The 21,610-nt window shown below is 48.9% G+C and overlaps 1 protein-coding gene across 1 annotated transcript; it reads left to right on the forward strand.

Moving 5' to 3' along the window:
* Positions 1 to 19,627: 19,627 nt before the first annotated feature.
* MRGPRX2 (MAS related GPR family member X2) lies at positions 19,628 to 20,656 on the forward strand. The gene has a single exon (XM_004418661.3). The coding sequence runs from the start codon at positions 19,655 to 19,657 to the stop codon at positions 20,654 to 20,656; it is 1,002 nt and encodes a 333-aa protein (XP_004418718.1). The 5' UTR covers positions 19,628 to 19,654.
* The last annotated feature ends 954 nt before the right edge of the window (positions 20,657 to 21,610 follow it).

Raw genomic sequence — 21,610 nt, forward strand, 5'->3', positions numbered from 1 at the left:
GTGGATCTGGGTGGAGCCCGAAATTCTGCATCTCTGACGAGTTTCCAGGTGATGCTGAGGCTGCCGTGACACTCTCTGCCTAGGAAACATATCAAAATTTTAGAAACAAAATCTTTAAAAACATGCTATTCAATCAATGGCAGAGACTTCAAGGAAGGGGAACCTAAGGCCAAGAGTGAAGCCAGACCCCAGTGCAAGTGGATACGTGAGAAGAAACGGTCACATATTCTGGAGGATTCTCCACAGTCCTGCGGCCTAGAACTGTTATGCACAGAACTTTGCTAGGAACAGCAGGGTGACACTCTGCACTAATTCTTGTACCCATGCAGGGTGGGGAGGCAAACTGAGACCCCTCCACATAAAGCCAGAGCTCAGGACAGGCTCTACCCTGAGAAAAAGGGTGATCAATAAAAACAAAACAAACAAAAAAAAACAAGGGAAAGTGTCTGTGTCAGCCTTGATTTGAGGTAATTGGGAACCAAAAAGTCCCCTGAGATTTGAGAGCTACTGGCTGACCTCTGCATGAGGTGGGAGTCTGAAATGACACTAGAAGTGTGCTCTTAAAACCCCAGGGTGATCATGAGAATTTAGGGTGGACCTGGTCTGTTATCAGTATGTTCTGGTGCCTGGCTGAAGCAATCACAGATCCCCCTGCCAGGAATGAGCCTCACACCAGGCCATGTAGCATTATCATAGGATTCCCCCAAATAGATGCTTACAGTCAAAATCACAACACATAAGGGAAACAGACCTCCATGAGCGAGAGGAGCAGAAACAGCAAACCGTAGGATCAGGACCACAAAGACTTCGGATATTGGGATTTAGACTATAAAACAATTGTTTAATATGTTCAAAGAAACAAAGAGAGAAACAAAACAGTGAGTAAAAAGCAAGAGACTGTAAAAACGACCAGGCAGATTTGAAAAAATAATCCAAGTGCCCACTAATGATGAATATGCAGCCCCAGCTTCCCATATTAAAGCCAACACACCTTCTACTAGAAAAAAATGTGGAACTCGTCCACCCCATCCCCGGCCATTAGATGCAACCGGCCCGTACCCGCCCTGTGTCAGCAGCAGGGAACATTATCGCAAATATGTTTCCAGAATCATCCCTCTGCCTGGCCCATCGCTTCTCGTGCTACTTCTCCTAGCTCTGGGATTCCCTGGCTTCCTTCCCCAGTTCCTAGCGCCTACTTCTGATCCTCCTCCTTATTTAGGTGACACCTCCTGGCATTCCCTGGGCCCCCTCTCAACTCCACACGAGTCCCTCTCTCACGGTGGCACCGCAGTCCGAGTGGGAGGGGTCTCAAACACGACCGTGCTGGCCGCGGTTATAACCACGCCCCATTCTACCCCCACCACCCGCGCCCCTGTTTACAGAGCACCTTTCCTGTCCACTGGAGCACTGGCATCCTCACGGAGGACACAGGCTCGGAGTCATGGTCATTCAGCTAGAAATCGACAAAACCGAGATTCTAAACAGGACTCGCACCCACGCCTCCGAGGTGGCCCAGGGCTCGGTCTTCTCCTCCAGTTAGAACAATGATCAACAACCAACCAGCACGTTCTGCTCCTGTGTTGTGTTAAACCCTTCCCAGCCTTCATCAAACTGAATTGACATCTTCTTAGTCTTAGTTGGTTGGGAAATCTGTGGGTCATTGACAAACGCAGACTTATGATCAAGGAAATGTTCGTTTATGTCCCATATGTCTGAAGATCATCCTTCTCGGGCCACAGTCAGTGGGGACATGAGTACAGGTGCTCTCCAGCAGAAGTCAGCGTAAGCACGGCAGAGGGGGAAGAGGTGTGGGAGGGAGACAGGGTCCCCGTGAGCCTCCCCTCCCCCGTCCCAAGGTAACCTCTCGAAGTCCCACAGAAAAACACTTTTTAACTCTCAGAAACATAAAAGACCAGGAAACATGACAGCATGTGCAAATCCTACACATACTAGGTAAACCCGTGAAATTTCAGTCGGGGTTCTATTTGTATTACGCCGGAGGGGATTTTCCAGCCAGACCCTGAAAAGGAAATTTATGGGCGCCCTCTTGTGGGCAGATGTAGCACTGCAGGGCCACCCCCACCCAGCCCTGCGCCTGGGAGGAGCCGAGGGACACAGACAAGGCGCTGCCGCCCTCGCGGAGTGACACTCCTGTGGAGGCAGACGGGAGAAGAAGCAGATAGATGGACGAGATCCTCGCAGATGAGGAAAGGAAAGAACATAAAGAGGGGGATGTGACAGAGAGTGCCTGGGGGGGCAGCCGGGTAGGGGACAAGTTGTATGTTCAAGCCTGGCTGGCTAGGGTAGGGGACGGCGAAGCTGAGCTCTGAAGGAGAAGTTACCAACCACGTGGGGGTCAGGGCCCAGCGTCCCAGGCCTGGCGAAGGTTCCCGGACAGGAGCGAGCTCAGCGTCTGAGCACAGGGAAGCCAGTGTAGCGGGCGGCACAGAGCAAAGAGCAGGCCTCCAGGGGCTGAGGGCGGAGGGGCGGGCACCCATCCGGGTGCATAAACGGGGTCTGTCGTACACGTTGAGGACGTCTGTCTCACCCCGCCCCACACGCAGTCCTGCAGCACACCCAGGGGGCGCCGACTCACACCGTGGGCCTCCCCCTCCCCAGCCACCGCAGCCCCAGTTACCCTCCCCTCCTGCAGCAACTCGCCAACTGATCCCCTCGCCCCCTGCAAGCCACTCTCCTCGCAGCAGAAAAGGGAACTTTTTTTGTCTGTGTGTGAGGAAGATCAGCCCTGAGCTAACATCCATGCCAATCCTCCTCTTTTTGCTGAGGAAGACCGGCCCTGAGCTAACATCTATTGCCAATCCTCCTCCTTTTTTTTCCCCCTTTTTCTCCCCAAAGCCCCGGCAGATAGTTGTATGTCACAGTTGCACATCCTTCTAGTTGCCCTATGTGGGATGCCGCCTCAGCATGGCTGGCAAGCAGTGCGTTGGTGTGCGCCCAGATCCCAACCTGTGCTGCCAGGAGTGGAATGTGTGCACTTAACCACTAAGCCATGGGGCAGGCCCCAAAAGGGAACTTTTTAATGTAAACGGATAGTGTCTCCTCCTTGCCTAGAACTCCTCAATGACTTTGCAGTTAGAATAAAGCCAGCTCTTAGGCCTGCTGCTCCCTCCCTCCCTCTGCCACAGGCACAGTAGAAGTCAACCTCTTTCCTGCCTCAGGGCCTTTGCACTTACTGTTCCATTAGGCCTGGAATGCTCTTCCCCTGGTTCTTGACAAGTCTGGTTCCTTTTCATCCCTCAGGGCTCAGCTTAAACTTCTCCGAGAAGCCCCCGGTTTCCTCCAGATCCCATGGCCATGTTGATTCCCTCCATGGTACCCAGCACAGCGTGTAATTGTTTTATTTATTCGTTGTCTTCTTGCTTTTGTCTTTTTCATGTTGGGTTCTGACATCCTCGAGGGCAGAGACCATAACTCTTATTCACCGCTGGATCCTCAGTGCCTGGCCCAGCTCCTGGCATTCGAGTGATCTTTGTGGAATGAATGAACGAGCCCCAGGAGGTGGGAGCCAGCCTGGATCTTAGGGATGATCTAGCCCAGGAGCTTTCGTATTCTGTTTTCAGCAGAGAACCTCTTTCCTAATGGAATCTTACGCAGAACCTTAGAGGTCCTGGTTCTGTCTCCAGGCCGCTGAGGGCGCTGACCGAGCTGAGGATGCCATGGGTGTTGAGTTGTCATGAACTGCCCCTCAGTCCCCTGTTCCTTGGGCTGCCGTGCTCTGATCCTTAGAGCAGAGGCGGAATGGGACATGGCATTCTTTTCTTTTCTTTTTTTATCAGTTTTTTTTGTGTGTGTGTGTGAGGAAGATCCGCCCTGAGCTAACATCTGCCAATCCTCCTCTTTTTTTGCTGAGGGAGACTGGCCCTGGGCTAACATCCGTGCCCATCTTCCGCCACTTTATATGGGACGCCGCCACAGCATGGCTTGACAAGCAGTGCATTGGTGCGCGCCCGGGACCCGAACCTGGGAACCCCGGGCCACCGAAGCAGAGCGGGTGCACTTAACTGCTGCGCCACCGGGCCGGCCCTGGCATGGCGTTCTGAATCGTCATAAGCAATTTAGGAAGTGGTTAGAGTCCAATGTACTGGAGAAAAATTTCATGAGAAAATGTGTTTGGGAACCTGACAACTTACTCCTGGGGCGTGTGTGAGCTCTGTGGTTTTCACTTCAAAGCACAGCGAGTGATTGTGCCACGCGGGCTCGGGCACATCTGGGAGAGTCCCTGGAAGGCCTGTGTGTCCTGAGGAGGCAGCAGGGACCACCCCCACCTCCACCCTCTTCCTCCTCGAGAACAGTGACGCACCCTCGTCTGACGCCAGGCAGCGTAGCCCGGTGGGCCCAATGGAGGAGGAGTCAGCAGAGGCCTGGCTCATAGGGCGTCTGGGCTCTCTGGAAGCTTCCTAGGTGTGCCGACGTCTTTTACATTTCACGTGTCCTGGGCCCACCTCTTTACTTGGGCCATCGGTATGGCAACCGGCTGTGCAACAGCTGCACGGAACTCTTGTTTCTGATGGCTGCATATTAGCTGTGTGATCTTGGGCAAGTTGCTACACCTCTCTGTCTCGGTTTCATCATCTGGAAAAGTGGGACGATAATGGTACCTCCTTCATATGGTCATAATGAAGACTATCTGAGTCAATAAATGTAAAATGCTGATAGCAGTGCCTGATACATAGTAAGTACTATCAAAAAGATAGACCTTGCTATTATTATCATTATTATTTAAATTATTATTTCTCTAGGGATGGGTACTAGAGGAGGGAGACCCTGCACCAAGTCTGCTTGGTGGGAGCCTGAGTTGCGTGGACGGGAGTTGACTTCAGCCCTCGGGCCTGTGGGTGGGGGTCGGGCAGGGAGGACAGGAACCACCATTATTGAAGGCACAGAATCTCAGAGAATTCTCACCACCCCTCAGGGAGAAGATACTCCGCTGTCTCCTTTCAGAGACGAGGAAACCAAGGCTGAGCGAGGTGGCAGGACTTGCCCGAGGTCACGTGGCCAGGAGTGGCCCGCCAGGGCTCCAGCCAGGCCCCGTGAGCTCCAGCCTGGTCCGTGTGGCCACTACGTGAGGCTGCAGAGGGGGGAAGGGGAAGGGCGCGTCCCTACTGTCACCTGGTAGGCAGCGTCCAGGAGGAAGAGAGAGGCGGCAGAGAGGTGCCCCCAGCCCCCGTACCAGCCCACAAAGGCCGCAGGGGATGAGCTGTCGGGCTCTGAGAGGAGGCGGGCCCTCAGCACTGCTTCTCTGCCCTACAGCCAGGGGCTGGGCTCTGGGTGAGCTGGGCAGTGAGTAGCGCTCTGCTGGAAAGAGCACTGGCCGGGAGTCAGGAGCTGGATTCCAGACCTGGTTCCCTGCACAAATTCCAGCACCCAAAACAGGGCCTGCCAGGCAATGGGTGCTCGATAAATACTTGTTGAACAGATGGATGAATGAGCCAGTGAATGGAGAACGTGGTCCTGCTCTCAGGGAGTCTCCAACCTGGAGGACAGACGCATAATCTCAGTCTAGGGCAGCAGGTGCTGTGTCAACTATGAGGCAGAGCCCAGGGGCTACGGGCTTCAGCCGAGGATAGCACCCCTGTGACCCGGGATGTATTCCAAAAGGGGAAGGTGACTGGGCCTAGGGAGAAAGGGGATTCAGGAGGCAGAGGAGAGCGAAGAGCAGAGAGCACGAGGCCCGCCCTGCGTGCTCAGAGGCTGGGAGGCAGGGACAGTTTCGCATTCGAAAGGCATATGAGAAGATTGACACTTAAGGATCCTTATATTCTGGAATATATTCTGCCCCCTTCCCTTCTTCAAGCACTTCCCCTCCGTCCTCCCAAAGCAGAACTCTAAACTGTGCCGGTATCTGTGAATTGGGCATGAGCCCATCCGCCCAGCCCTGATTTTCTAAAGCTGCTTTAGTACAGAGCCCTGTTGGCTCCCAGGCCCCACCGGTCTCCTCCATCCTGCAACAAGGCCTGGGACCAACCCAGCCCTCAGGGAGCTGAGGCCTAAGCTGACCCAGGTCTGGGCCCCGACCTCTGCCCTCCTCCGCTGCCCAGCCCGCCGCACCGCGGTGTTGGCACACACCATTCCCCTTCCCGCCGGCCCTGGCCAAATCCCGCTACCGCTCCCCGCCCCGCCCTGGCCAAACGCTGGCCAGGGAAGCTGGAGGAAACCAGACTGGCGGGCCTCACCACTTGGCAGCCAGGCCTTAAGGAATCCGGGAGAAGAGGGTGACATGGAGGTCACTGGGGTCCCTGAAGCCAGAAGGACGTGGAGAGGAGCTGCCCTCTGCCGGGGCCTGAGGGCAGTGCGTCTCGCTGTTGTGCTCAGCCGACGTCCCTGTGCGAGTTGAGAGGACTATAGCAGCTGTAATGATCCCCTGCATCCTTATAGGGCTTTACAGTGTCCAGCCCACGTTCACACGGGGCGTCTGCTCTACAGAGACGCAGCCACCGCGGTGGAAAGTGGGGCTTCCCCTCAGTGGCCCGGCGGCAGAGGGAAGAGCCGGGTCCCGTCCGCCGCCCTGTCCCACGACGCAGGTGGCTGACGCGCTGAGTAGCTTAAGCCCCTGCTGGCCTTGGGGCCCTGGACTTCAGGAGCAAGCTGCAGAGGCCTTGCGGACGTCCGGGAAAGGAATGGGCTGATACAGATGATGACGAAGATGAGCGTGCTCTTGACAGACAGGGCTTGTAGCACGGGCTGAGCGCGCACTGCGTCTCTGGGCATCTCACAACAGCCCAGAGGCGGACATCACCGCTTCACAAATCAGGAAGCGGGGAGCGTGAGGGTAAGCAACTTAACTGTAGGCAAGGTTAGGTTAGTTAGGAATCCTGTTAGATCCGGGATTTGAGACCGGAAGCACCATTCCAGACGTTGATTTCATAGACACTGCCCTGCACTGGCAGGAACAGCTGTCCTCACTGCCATCCGTGAATAATCATCCAGAAACAACACGGGTTCCCTTCACTATCCCACTCGAAGTTGGACCTCACCCCAAGCTTCATTGACGTGGGCCCCCTGCCGGCCAGTCAAGGGTTACAGCATCCCCACAAAAATCATTGACTGCCACCTAGTGGCGCCATGTGGAATGCCACATTTCTTTTCTATCCCTTCATCTGATGAGATTCTTCAACAACCGGAAGCCAAAATGTGAAAAGCTTGCTCTTTGCCTCTCTTTGGTTTAGCATCCCGAAGAACTACAGGTAGATGTAACTCCTATTTTATGAATGGTGAAATGGAGACCCAGGGGAGGTAAACAGCTTCTTGAAGGTCACACAATGAGGATTGCATAGAAGTGAAGGGTTGGAATCCTGAGCATCATTCACTGAAAGCGTGACCTCAAGGGGGACATGTTATTATTTGTTTCTGGTGGACAGCCAACCATCTCTGCCACAATAACAATTTTTTTCTTGGCTTTATTTAATGAAAAGCTCCTCCCTTACCCATTTATCTCCCAGGCTAGCTCTGCCGTATGTCAAAGTTCTGTATTTGACTGACTCTGTCTCTGGGCTCTTTTCTAAACTACTGTCAGTTTGTCTGTCCCTAGGTCTGTGCCATACAGTCTCAAATACCACAGCTTCACGATGGAGTGCAGGTCCTTTCTCCTGATGCTTATTTTCCAGAAGCATATTATCTATTCTTGATGTTTCTTTTAAAAGTTAAAAATCAGCTTATCAAAGTTTCACATAATCCTATTAAGATTTTTACTGGAGTTGGATTGAATATACAGTAGAGAAATTGGAGAGAATTCATATCCTTACAACATTAAATTTTCCTATTCATGAACATGTGTATCTCTTCATTTATTTAGGGATTCTTTAATGTTGTTGAAAAAATTTTTTTGTTTCTTACATATACAGGTATATATATGTATATATTTAGATTTATTCCTAATTAGAAGATTCACCCTAAACTAACATCTGTTGCCAATTTTCCTCCTTTTTTCTTCCTCCCCCCCCCCAATAAAAGCCCCAGTACACAGTTCTGTGTAGTTGTAAGTTCTTCTGGTTTTTCTGTGTGAGCCGCCACCATAGCATGGCTATTGACAGACGAGTGGTGTCGGTCCACGCCCGGGAACCGAACCTGGGCCACCAGAGTGGAGCACACCAAACTGATGCTAGGCCATCAGGGTTAGCTCCCTAATTACGTTTTTGATATTACAAGTCATTTTCTTCTAAAATTATGTTTTTAATATTTTTCTATTAATATAGAAAATTTAATTAATATTTTTGTCATAATAAAAATAACTTCCGTATCCATCTTATAAGCATATAATATTAATATAACTACATTTTTTCTCTTTTGGTTAGTGTTTGCCTGGTAAATCTTTTTCCATTCTTTGACTTTTAATCGTTTTGTATCCCTGTGTTTTAAATTACTAGCTCATAAATAGCATATAGTTGGATCTCAGTAGATTGCATTCATGGCCTAAAAGAGCCAATAAAGAAGTATGCGGGAGTGGGGGCACTGCTGTTCACACAGGACAGAAGACCCCAAGATGGAACAGATCCAGCTCTGACTAGAATAAATATCCATCCACCACAGGAAGAACCTAACCGTGCTGAGGGGTGGGCCACAGAGGAGTCAAGATCAAGATCAAGATGACCATAGAGAACTTGCCTGGAGGCTACCACTGGGAGCTGTGCTGCACCCCAGAGGTCAGGCTGAGGCTGGACACACACACACACACGTCATAAACACACACTCAGTGAGCTCCAGCTCTGGGGGCTCAGAAGCAAGGGAGTGTGCAGATTACAGCTGCCCCCTCTGAAGAGAGCCTCCAACAGGGACAGACACTGAGCAGGACACACGGCAGCCAGTGAGCTCTGGGGTGAGTGACAGAGTTGCCAGGGCAGGAAGACGACAGAGAGGCAGCACTTGTTGCTGACAGCCAGCGGGATGCTCAGGTCCAGGGTCTAGGAGAAGAAGGTGGCCTGGACGACAACGTGAGGCACGATGAGAGCACTTCCATCCAAGAGTTCATGGTTAAGTGGAGAAATTAATCACACAGGGAGGGAGGAGTCATCAGCAGAGGATGGAGATGGAGAAGCCTATTCCATTTGCCACCCGACCACAGGAGGCAATGAGCTGAGTCAGCAAAATCCGGGCTCAGGACCCCAGGATGGCCATCAGAAGAGGCCTCATTATAGGGTCAGAGTGGTCAGGCCCGCCAGAGTGGCTGGGTCCATGGTCAGGACCTTCTAGCTATTCCTGGACATCCCTTAGAACACAAAAGCTGTGGAAATGCACCAGAATCTTCTTGTGACCATCTTCACTAAGTATATAGAGGTATTTATAAACATCAGACTTACTAACATACTTTGCTCATAAACCGCTGGTCCCAACAGGTATCCCTGGCCCAACCTCAAGGAAGTTTCCTCCAGAGTCAGTGGGGCTACTGGGACCTGTTCTCCCCAACTCTTTCCCCTTCCACTTCCTTTTCCTCTCCCCCCACACTCTTGCTACCAAAGACCGGATGCCTACACTCCTATGTGCTGTTTCCCTCACGGGGCCTGGCACATAGTAGGCACTCTGGAAAGTGTGTTAACTCAAATGGGCCTGGATGCACACCCTGGAGCTGACAGCAGTTTCAGGGAAGTGCCTGACACTAGGACTCCAGCTCCGGTCCAGCGGAAACTCTCCAGAGACCCTCAGAGCCCTGCCCCTCCCGTTTCTCCCATGGTCCTCACACACCTCTGAGCCCCTAGACTGAGCTCTTAGGAAAAGGACTGGCAGAGATAATCCCCTCAAACTGTTGAAGGTGGTTTGAGGGCCTGGGAGTGGGGCACAGAGAGATAGGAGTGACATACAGAACCAAGGACAGAAAGAAGAAAAGCAGAAATAGAGCCAGGCAGAGATAGAGAGGGGACAATACAGTGAAAAACACAGAGGGAGGCGGATACAGAGAGAGACAGACAGAAGCACAGAGAGAACCCCATCTGGTGAGGAATGGGTTGATGGCAGAGAGCCATCACCTTTATAGTGACAGCAAAAGGCTTCTTGGTCACATGTCCACTAGGGTCAGTCAAAGCAGCAGTGTCGCTGCTACTGTCTTTCAGAGTTGACCCACCCAGGGGCTGGTCCCAATGCCTCCAGTGGTCGACCTCAGACCGTGCCCAGCATTCCCTCGAAAACACATTTCCTTTTCTGAAGAAAGTGAAATTATCAGGCCCCACCCCAGCAAAATTAGCCCATGGTGGAGGACTCAAAGGGAAGGGATTTGCAGTGGGTGGGGAGGCAGAGGCCAGCACCAGGAGGATCCTAGAGCTCTGCTCCCTGCTCTGTGTCTGCTGGGCACGTGACCTTGACCTGGCATGTGCCCTCCCTCACTCTGTTTTCCCATCTGTAAGGTGGTCACTAAGATTGCCTCCGCCTTTGAAATCCGGGCATCTGTGAGCTTTGGAGAGAAACTGGTGGAGTGAAAGAAACAAACAGGGGTCAGCACAATGCTGAGAGCTTCAGGAAAGGCAGGAACACCAAGGCAGAGTGGACGCATGCCTTCCACGGGAGAGAGCTGGCTGCCACTGAATTGAATACGATCCTATCAAACAGGAAATATCAACCAGAGTCTCATTCAATCAATCCAGGCCTATTGCCTATGCATACACGGATCTCCAGAAGGTAATTTTAACAGGCAGTGGGATTTTTGCCTGTGATGCTCACTTCTTATCCCCAGTGCCTACAACAGTGCCTGCCACAAAGTAGATGTTCAATATGTTTGTTGAATGAACTTATGTGATCCTTGGAGGAAAAAGGAATTTCAACTAGGAAGAATAGAGCATTGGTTTTCCCAACTCTTTCATTCCCAGAATCTCCCCAGGCCCACATCTCATGTTCCCTGACAGCAGATCTGAATGGCTGACAGATGGAGGACACAGAGAAAGGAGCTGGCTCTCCCCAGTCACATGAACTGCCTACAGGCTTCCCTGATCACACAGCTGCTAGGAGCCCTAGGACTCCTGTCTCTGTGATCCCCTGACCATCTAAGGAACCTAGATCTTGTCTGAGCAGGAGCAGTTTGACCTAAAAGACAAAGGAATGGGAAGAAAAGAATTCGATAAGCCTTTACCTTCCTTGTCCTCTACTTCAGTAGAAAGTCAGCTCAGAGCTGCCTGGAAGCAGGAGGTCCTTCCTGGAGCCCCTGACTCTGAGATGAACTTCTGGTCCTCTGGCTGGGGAGAGCCGTGGGGAGTCTGCCGGCTTATCTGGTGTTATCAAGAGTCGGAGAAGCAGTGTGATTTCCTGTGCAAGGCCTGCAGACAACTGTAATTCAGTGAGAAGGGGCACAGTGCTCGCACAAGGGAGATTCTTACCTCCCACCCTCCTCAGCTCTCTCCAACTCAACTCCTCTTTCCCTCTCTGAAGCCTTGTGACTGTTCTTCCCTCCATCCAGCCAATTCAGGCCAATCTTGATCCATCTCCTCCAGCCCTCCATAGCTGGGCCGTGAAAGTCAACTGTCATTCTTATCACACAGCCATAGTCTTCCAACCATGATCAAGAAGAGACTAGAGATTGGTGAAGACCACTCTCCAAGGGGTTTTTATAGCAAGGATCCTGTAACCCAGTGACTTTTCCATCCCCAAGCCCAACCCTATCATATTCTGCTTCCACTTTCATGGGCTCCTCTGTGATTCCCTATGTCACAGAGGCTTGCTCCTCTGTCCCCTCAAACCACAGCTTCCCACATTGTACGGGAATTGAGAAACTAATCTAATTCACCTACAGATGAGTTCTGTTTCCCACTAGGGCAGTGCTTCTTAAATGTTGATTAAATTTTAAAATGGACTTTATCATGTCAAATATTCTTTACCTTCATTTTGTTTTGCTCATCAGTTGACAGATGTTTCTCGCAGTTAAGCTTTAGAAGTTTTCTGCCCAGAATGACTTCCCAACCCTCACATCTCCAAGTCATCTATTCAATCATTATCTCATTCATGCTTGCAGACACAGATGCATGCACTTAAAAAAAAAAATTGCTGAGCATTGAATCAGGCACTGTTCTAGGCACTGGGACTCAAAGACAGGTTCATTATTCTCAAGGAGCTCACAGAGCAAAAGCAGAGAAACATGTCCTCAGATGCTTAAAGTACAGTGTGATAAATGCTTTGATACTGACATGTTTGTGGCTGTGTAAGCAAGGGACAGATACACAAATTAAATCCTTTTTAGCAAAAACAGCACATTATTGGTTCAAATAACAGGGAGCCTGCAAGAGAACCTGGCTCCAGGCACACAGGATCCAGAGTTCAAATGGCTTCATCAGATGCTCCCCCTCTCTTGGTTTCATGCATCTGCTTGGCTTTCAGCTGCTGGTGATAGCCTCATGGAGTAGAATGAGAAGAGGCCCAAACCCAGGGATGAGCCTCCCAAAATGTATCTGTGCAAGCTCATGTAGTAAAATCAGCTATACACACACACACTCCACAAACAAAACTATTCTTTACAGAGACTTTATAAATGATACTGCCCTGCATTCTCAACTCTAATGGAAAGAGTTCGTAACACAAATTTTGGGCCATGAAGAGATGCCTAGATTGAGATTGACGAGTATATCACTGTGATGAAAACAGGAGCCTCTAGGACCAATAAGGACCTGGTAGATGAGAGTCATCCTGAGATCAAGTCTGGCTTCAGGGAGAGCCCTGTTGAGGTCTCCACTGTCTTTGGTACAAAACAGATCCAAGGGGAGGGGAGGGAACACGAGGAAGAGAAGCCTCCACAGCTACCAGGGATTTCTTAGTCTTAGATTCATCTTAGATGTTGGAAAGCATCTCATTTTACAGATGAGGAACTGAGACCAAACAGGTTCCACAATCAATAATTATCAATTGGAAATATACTAGATATTACGAAACAGCATAAATAGTTGGATCTTTGTGGGCATACACCAAAGTATTCTTGCAGTTGTTTCTACATAGAAGGATGATTAGAGATTTATATTTTCATCTGTATTCTATATCTTCTCCTCTCAGCGGCCTGAGGGACATTTCAGAAGCACAAAGCTGATCAAGTTACTTCCTTGCTTAAATTCCTTAAATGGATCTCCTTGCTCTCAGAAGGAGATTCCTTTTTCCTGTTATGGCTACACGCCCTGCATGATCTAGAGGGACAGAAGATGGAGTTTTAGGACAACCCAAAGGCAGGAAGTCTAACAGGAGGGCCCCATGAAAAGTTGGGACCTCAAAAGACTAAAACCTTAGTGTATTTCTCATTAATGAGAACTAAACCACCAAGAAATTGCTTGAACAAGCTTGGCTCTGAGTGAAGTAAAACTCTCTCTGTTGACAACTTGTAGCCACAAGTCAGTATCACACTGTGGTCCAAATTCACACAACCTGTGGTCTCCCTAAAACTTCAAATGACAAGTGAGGTTTCTGGGGACATCCCAATAGATGAAAGCCATGCTGGGCAGTTCCTCCAGTCAATTAGCAAAAGAAAACACAAGTCCTCTCTAGAAGAATCAACTACAATTCAGGCCTCAAAGAATTCCCCCAAATAAAGTCCCAAGGAAAGTGAGAGCTCATGGTCAAAAATCACAAAAACACAAAGAAAGAGGGCACCATATGAAAGTGATAGAAGAAGCAATAGACAGAAAAATCAGACGTTCAGAGACTTCAGCATTGGAATCCTCAGGTAGAAAATTACAATATTGCTGTGCTTAATAGAGTAAAGACAAGAGAGAATTGACAGTGTGAGCAGCATCAGGAGACTAAAAATGATCAAGCAAATTTAAAAACAAATCTCAAACAGAACTTCTAGAAATTATGAATATAAAAATTGAATTTAAAATTCAGTGGATGGATCGAACAGAAGATGAGACACAGTGGAAAAGAGACTAGTGACCTAGAAGACACATCTGTAGAAATTACCTAGAAAGCTGCCTAGGAGACAAAGAGATGGAAAATAAGAAAGAGAAGTTTTAAGAGATATGAAAAATAGAAAAAGAAACTCTAACATATGTTGAATTAGACTTCTAGAAAGAGAATAATCAATATCATCATCCGAGCTAACAAATATATAGTACTTACTACGTGTCCGTGTTCTAAACTGTTATATAATTAACTCATTAATCTTCACAACGACCTATAAAGTAGGTGATGATGTCGTCCCCACGTTACAGATGAGGACACTAAACATAGAGGAGTTATGACATTTGTCTAAGGTCTCATAGAGATGCCAAGCCATCTGCCTCCAAAGTTCGTGTTCTTAACCACTCTACAACATTTAAAGAGATAGTAGCAGAAAATTGTTCAGAAATATTAAATGACGGTAGTCCTGAAATCCAGAAAACTCCACAAACACCAAACATGGTATTAAAAAGAAAGCCATGTGCCACATTCTGGTGAAAGTGTACCACACTGAGAAAAAGGAAAGCTCTTAGAAAGAAGAAAGGCGGATCACTGCAAGCAAATGGCAACTTGATGATGGCCAATATCTTGACAGCAATATTGGGAGCCAAAGGTGGTGGATCTTCAGTGTGCTGGGGGGAGGGAACTGCCCCCTACAATGCTAGGCCTGGAAAAACCATCTTTAGAAAACGAGGGTGAAACAAGGACATTTTCAGACAGAAAAACTGGAGCACTTACCACCCACAATCTCTCACGAAAGGAACTTCTGAAGAATGTGTTTCAAAGAACGGAAAACATGAGATGCGAAATGGGAGGGTGAGCAAACACACTGGTGATTATGGGCATGCATTTTGAACACTGTTATTTAAAATAACAACAAGTGGTTAATTTCTCAGGGGGAATTAAGTACTGGGGCTCAGTAGAATGGGAGGAAGGGGACAGACGTTAAAGCTTTCCAAGGCTTGGTGTTGTTCATGAGGAAGGCAGGCTTCTGCCGGCAGTTGTACAGTTTGTCCACTGCACCAAACAAAGTACAAGGCAGAGGAGGGGAGAGGGGGCTGAAATACAATCCGCTGGGTAACCCTCGGGTCCAGGTGCAGGGCTATGACTACTGGGAAGGAGGGACACATTTTCCTTCACACAAAGGCAACATCAGGGCTGCCTCAGCTCAGAGAGGGCACGTTTTCCTAACTTGCATAAAGGAGCTAGAAGTGGCCGCCTTCACAGGTTAAAAATACTGATCGCCTTTAGACTTTACATAAATATGTTAAACAGCTATGGTAATTGCCTGGAAAACAAGTATAGAGTGTAAAACTTCCAAACAAGTCAAGGAGAAAAATACATGAAGCCAGTGACGTTCTGGGCAGTCCAGAAGAACTTCCTATTCTGCTCTCATTTTTTGAGAAATCTTTTTAAAATTGGAAGATTTAGAGACCAGTTTCTGGTAAGCTGATGACTTTAATGACCGTTGACTAAACTGTCAGGGTTGCCGCAGTCTCTCTTTCTGGTGTGGGTCTGTGTAAAGTCTTGACGTGAGCAGCTTCCCTTTTCACCCGAGTTTTGCCTGGGAGCGCAGAGCACGAGAGCCTCTTTGCTCACGCTCTCTCCAACACGGGGTATCGGGCTTTAGGATATCTGAAAATCTGAAGGTGAAAATATCTCAGTGGAGTTTCAATTGCCATTTCTCGTCATGAGTATGTTTTAGCATTTTTTCTCATGTTTAAGAAACATGGATTTTCTAGGAACTGAGTTGGTCATTTTCTTAGTAGGTTGTTAGGGTTCTTTCTTAGTGACATCTAGGAGCTCTTCATATATAGATATATATTTAGGTTTTTGGCTGAGACATGCGTTATAAATATTTTTTGTAGTGTGTTGTTTGATTGGCTTATGGTGGTTTTTTCCATACAGAAAAATTATTTTTAATTTTTAATAGTTTTTAATCAACATTTTTATTTATGGCTTCTGAGTTTTGTGTCATGGTTAGGAAGACCTTCCCCAATCCAGGGTTATAAAGGAATTTTCCCATGTTTTCTTCTGATTCTTTAAGCTTTCCTTATTTATATTTAAGTATACAATCCATTTGAAATTGAACATGGTGTGAGATCCCTACTCTACTTTACTCCAGATGGCTTCCCAGTTGCCCAATAACATTTATGAAATAGCCCGTCTCCACCTCCTCCCATTTGAAATAGCCCCTTTATCACACACTGAATTCTGTATGCATTTATGTTTGATTCCTGGGACTTTCTACCCTGCTCCATCGACCTCTCTGCCTGTTTTTACGTTAGCACCACGTGGTTGTAGTCACCGAGGCTTTAAAATATGTTCTAATATCTGGTAGGGCTTGTCAGTCCTCATTGCTTTCTTTTTTTCTCCGGAATTAGTTGAGGTTTCTTTTTATTATATCTTCTACCTTTTTTTTTCATATATAGGAAAGCTATTGTTTTCTGTAGAGTAATTCTGTACCCAGCCACCTCTCTGAGCTTTCTTCCTTTGTGGTAGTTTCTCAGTTGGTTCTCTGGAGTTTTCCAGGTATAGTGTCACACCCCCTGCCATTCTCTCCTAAACCCGCTCCTTCAACCTTCCAGCTTCACCATCCACTGGAACCACGCCTGTCAAGATGGGCGATGACTCCATATTGCATTTCCTAAGGTCAGTTCTTACTCTTCATCTTACTCACCTCTCAAGTGGGATTGACGCTATTGCCCACTCCCACCTTCTAGAATCAGTTTTTCAGTTCAGTTTCTAGGATACTACGCTGTTCTAGTTTACCCATTCTTCAGTAGCTGCCTCCTACTTCTGTGCTCACTGGATCCTCCTCTTCCTCCAGGTCTCTGGAGGTTGGAGGCCCTAATGCTGAGTCTCGAACTCTTCTCCACCGACACTCACTCCCAGGGTGAGCTCACCCAGCTCCTCTGGAATGTAAGGGGCATAGTCTTGAGTGTTATTCATTACTGTATCTTCACTGCCTGGAACAGTGCCTGGCACAGCATATGCACACAATAGTGTTGGGTAAATGAATAAATGAGTGAATAAATTTTCCTGATAGTTTTAAATGCTTCATGGATAAGTTTTTAAAGGAAATAACAAGAAACTCAATTTGGCTGCAGCGTAGGCACATGAAAGGAAATCAGAGGAGCTAATGCTGAAAATATTGGTTGGCTCTAGATGATCTGAAAATAATCCAGCCCTTTTGTAGAGGAAGAAAGGTGACAGTGTGTATGCTGTGCTAAATTCCTTATCTTTTATAAGGGAACTTAATACACTCTGTCATTGTATTGATAAATCAAAAACAGAAATGTAGTCTTATCATGCAAGGCTATAAGATAACTTGTAAAAGAATTAAGAATGGAAACTGCAAACATTGGTTGCTATTGAGGAAGGAGATTAGGAGAGACTTTACATTTCATTTTATACACTTTGGTGTCATTGGAAATAAAACTAATGTGCATATATTACTTCTGTGATTAAGTTTAAAAGGATCAGGTGAGCCAGGCCATGCAGGGCCCTGAACGCCAAGCAAACTGTTCTCTAGCTATGGAAGCTCACATTGCTTGGTGGGTGGGCTTCCCGCACAGGCTCACAGTGGGCAGCGGAAGGCTCCAGAACAGCCGTTCCTCACAGGGAGGGGGCCCGGAGGCGGTAGGACGGGGAGAGGCCGAGATAAGTACTGGAGTCACAGCAAACGAGAACCATCTCGTGAGGTCGCTTGTCTCACGCATCTCCAGAATCTTATTTGGCAATGCCCTCTTGCAGGAAATCACAGGGCCGGTCCAGCATCTTGATAAACCTCTACTCGGTCACCAGATTTCACTCTGCTCCTGCAGGCGCCTCCCCATCCAGAGGTTAGAAAAGCCTCCTCGCTGTTTGTCACCCCGGGGAAGCTCTTCCTTTTCTCCTCTCCACCTCCGAGAGGAAGAATGGTGCTAGGGTAAGAACTTACTCAAGAGCGATCTTCTTTCAGAGACAGTTTGGTTGCCTCCCTCTTAGTCCGCGCGCCCCCGAATTCACCTTGGGGTGGGGCGTGCGGGAGCCATGGGCACCAGCGGCAGGAGTCGGGAGACATGAAGCTCCCTGACTGATGCTCTGGGTGCTGGAGCTTAGGCTGTGGGAGAGCCAAACGGGGTCAGCCAGTTCTTTCCACGTCTGTTCTATCTCCCTTTCTCTCCAAACATCCAAGTCTGCAACTAAGGAGAGAAATATTTTGCTAATTTTAATTTAGGGAGCAAGATGGCACGCAGGCATTGCTTTCCAAAGCTTAATTGTTGTTAATAACGTCAGGATTCACAGATTTGCTTGCTATTCAAAGGTTTTTTTTCCCCTTTGTATCCCTTATCTGGCATTGTGCCTGTGGAAAACACAGGGCACAATCTAATGGGATATTTGAAGAGAGTTTAATAAAGGGACTGTGTACAAAGGTGTGGACAGGACTGAGGGGAATCTATAAAGGATGCTGAAGCCCCCAAAGACACGTCATAATAGGGAGCTGTTACCATGGCTGGCCTGAAGGAGAAAGGGAAGGAAAAGTCACCAGAGCTCGGGGAGGGCTGTGGCTGTGGCTGTCGCTGTGGCAGTAGGAAATGGCCACCAGACGAGGACTCTGCCCTCAGGTAGAGCAACACCACCACTGCCAACTCACAGCCTGGCAGGGAGAGCGCCAGGAAGTTCAAAACCCCAAATCTTCCTCCTCCTGCCCTCCAGTCTCTTGTCAGGGTCTCTCTTTCACTGAAAGCAACCAGGAGCCAGAGGGAAGGGAGCCCACTCAGGAGGCACAGAGACGTCTCCCCCACCCCGCCCCCAGGGCGCAGAGGAGGGCAGAGAAGGTGGAAATGAGATTTGATGGCAAATGGAGAAATCCATCTCTTCCTATAGCCTCCTGACAGTCGGTATTCCTGGGACTCTCTCTCTCTCAGAGTGATTGGTCAGTTTCTCATTGTGTCTCCTCGGTTTGTCTGTTTGTCTGATTGCTTGCACGTCTCAATCTGGTGTCACTTCTTTGGAATAATCTCTCACTATCGTCGTAAATGCTGTGAGAATGGAATGTAGCTTTTTTTTTTTTTTAAGGTAGGGGTACACAGGTATTTATAGGTATTTTAAGTTTATGATTTTGGCTGCTCTAGAAAGAAATCCATTGTAAGAGTGACTGTGTCCCCCACACAGAGCTAGGCCCTGGGGACACAGCAGTGGACAGGAGAAAAGCACTTCCTGTCCTCATGAAGCTGACACCCTGGGCCATCTCTAGCCCAAGAGGCCTGGCTGTACTCACACCTGTCATAGCGAGAGGTCACATTCTCTTCATGACCCAAATCATGATCTCCTTTCTCCCTGGTGGATGGACTGCTCTCAGTCACTGAAACTGCCCATGGCTCATGCTTGGGGCTTCCGACTTCCTGCCTCCGAGAAGAGTCCATTGTCCCAGGACAGAAGGTAGGCCCAGAGTCCTGTTGTCACCCCATATAACCTGTACGGACTTTTCTCCTCCTGCCTCCTACAGACATGACATGGTCTGGGAGGTTGACTAGAGGTGTTTGGACCCTAGAACATTCCCATGTCAGCAGAGGGTCTGTGGTGCAGTAGAGAGAGCCCAGGCTTTTAGTGTCAGAGGGAACTGGGTTTGAATCCAGGTTCCAAGACTGTGTGGCCTTTGGTAAGTATCTTAATCTCTGCGAGCCTCCATTTCCCTCCTTGTAACACGAGGACAGTAGTTCCCACGTAGCGGGGTGGCCGTGAGAATTAGTGATCATACAGCAGGTGCTCACATCTTGTTTCTGTTCCCAGGGGCACCAGTGGAGGGTTTCTGAGCATGGATCCAACTGTCACAGCCTGGGGGACCGAATACACAGCAGTGAATGGAAGTGGCCAGGCTCTACCTCAAACTTGCAGCATGGAGACCGTGGTCCAGGCCTCGCTGACCTTCATCATCGCCCTGGTCGGGCTGGCAGGAAACGGGATTGTCCTGTGGATCCTGGGCTTCCACATGCGGAGGAACGCCTTCACTGTCTACATCCTCAACCTGGCCGGAGCCGACTTCCTCTGCCTCTCCTTGCTGATTATACGTTCCCTGGTGTTACTCAGCAACTTCTTCCGTTCCAGCTCCATCTCCATCCCCAAGTTTTTGACCCCTGTGTTTACTTTTGTCTACATTGTGGGCCTGAGCGTTCTCAGTGCCATTAGCACCGAGCGCTGCCTGTCCGTCCTGTGTCCCATCTGGTACCGCTGCCGCCGCCCCAGACACACGTCAGCTGTCATGTGTGCCCTGCTCTGGGCCCTGTCCCTGCTGCTGAGTGTCCTGAGAGGGGAGTACTGTGGCTTTCTATTTAGCGATGGTGACGTGGGTTGGTGTCGGGTAATTGATTTCATCTCTGCCGCGTGGCTCATTTTCTTATTTGTGCTTCTCTCCGGGAGCAGCCTGGCCCTGCCGACCAGACTGCTGTGGGGCTCCCAGCAGGTGCAGCTGACCAGGCTGTATCTGACCATCGTGCTCACAGCACTTGTCTTCCTCTTCTGTGGCCTGCCGTTGGGCATCCACTGGTTTCTCGTATTCTGGATTCAGGGTGGTTTTGATATGTTCTCCTTACATCTTTATCTGGTTACAATGTTCCTGTCCTGTGTCAACAGCAGCACCAACCCCGTCATTTACTTCTTCGTTGGCTCCTTTAGACGGCGGCAGCGGCAGCGGCAGCGGCGGCAGACCCTCAAGTTGGTTCTCCAGAGGGCTCTGCAGGACACCCCCGAGGTGGCCGAAAGTGGAGGCAGCCTTCCTCAGGAACCCCTGGAGATGTCCGGAAGCAGTGTGGTGTCCTGATTCAGTCTCTGCTTCGGTCAGACCACTGTGGCTGTGAGGGCCCGCTTTGTTCCTATCAGTTTGGGAGGTTTTCTTGACTTCTCTCAGTCTCTGGGCTCCTGATCTGAAAACAGTGAGGATAACAATCCTCCTCGTGAGGATTCAGTGAGATGGCGCAGCCTCTCCAGGACTGCCCCACCCAGGACCTTCACCCCATCCCCATGGGAGCGTCGCGAACTCTGGGGGCCAGGACTGCTCTCACTTTTGAAAAACCCCACCTTCAGCAGAGGCTGAAAGCAGTGCAGGAAAAGTCTAAATTTCTCTGGTCACTGCACTTGGTAAGGACTAAAAGAACATTCCATTTTTGACAAGTTTTTGTGGTCACTTTCCTACCATCTGTCTCGGTAAGATTAAAACAATTAAAGTTTCATCTAATCTCAAAGAGCAGTCTTCTTTGATTTTGGCAGGCCTTAGAGTGTCTCCCCAGCTTAATAAATGTTTATGGAATAAAGGGCTTGATGAATGAATCAATGATGAACTTTGAAGTCAAACATGTGCTAAATCTCCATTTACCAGATTTGAGTTGCTGTCTTTAAGTTTATTGCTTTCATCATTTTCAACTTTTGCAAGCACGAGGTAAAGTTTTATGACCAGATAAGTCAACGTCAAAGCATAGTTAAGGTTTGAGGTAGGTGATCTTCCCATGCTTTCCTTTCACTTGTCCTCCAGTAGAATCCACGTGCACCCCTCCTCATTCCCTCCACTTTGCCTTTGCCCTGGATCTCCCTCTCTGGGGGCTCATCCTTCACGGCAGCTTTCCAATGGCTCTTAACTAGCCTCCACGTGCTCTGAGGACAGATCTACGTCAGATTCCCCTTTTTCTCCAAAGAACTCACAACACTGATTTTATTCATCTAATCACACAAAAATATTTTTAAGTTACATGTTCTGTAAAAATAATGTATTAGGTTTACA

Source organism: Ceratotherium simum, chromosome 7, assembly GCF_057802395.1.
Source record: "Ceratotherium simum simum isolate JZ-2026a chromosome 7, ASM5780239v1, whole genome shotgun sequence".
In the NCBI taxonomy this organism is placed as follows: Eukaryota; Metazoa; Chordata; class Mammalia; order Perissodactyla; family Rhinocerotidae; genus Ceratotherium; species Ceratotherium simum.

Bases quoted from the DNA above. Each gene is read 5' to 3' on its own strand.
- MRGPRX2 (XM_004418661.3), top strand. From the start codon at position 19,655: ATGGATCCAACTGTCACAGCCTGGGGGACCGAATACACAGCAGTGAAT.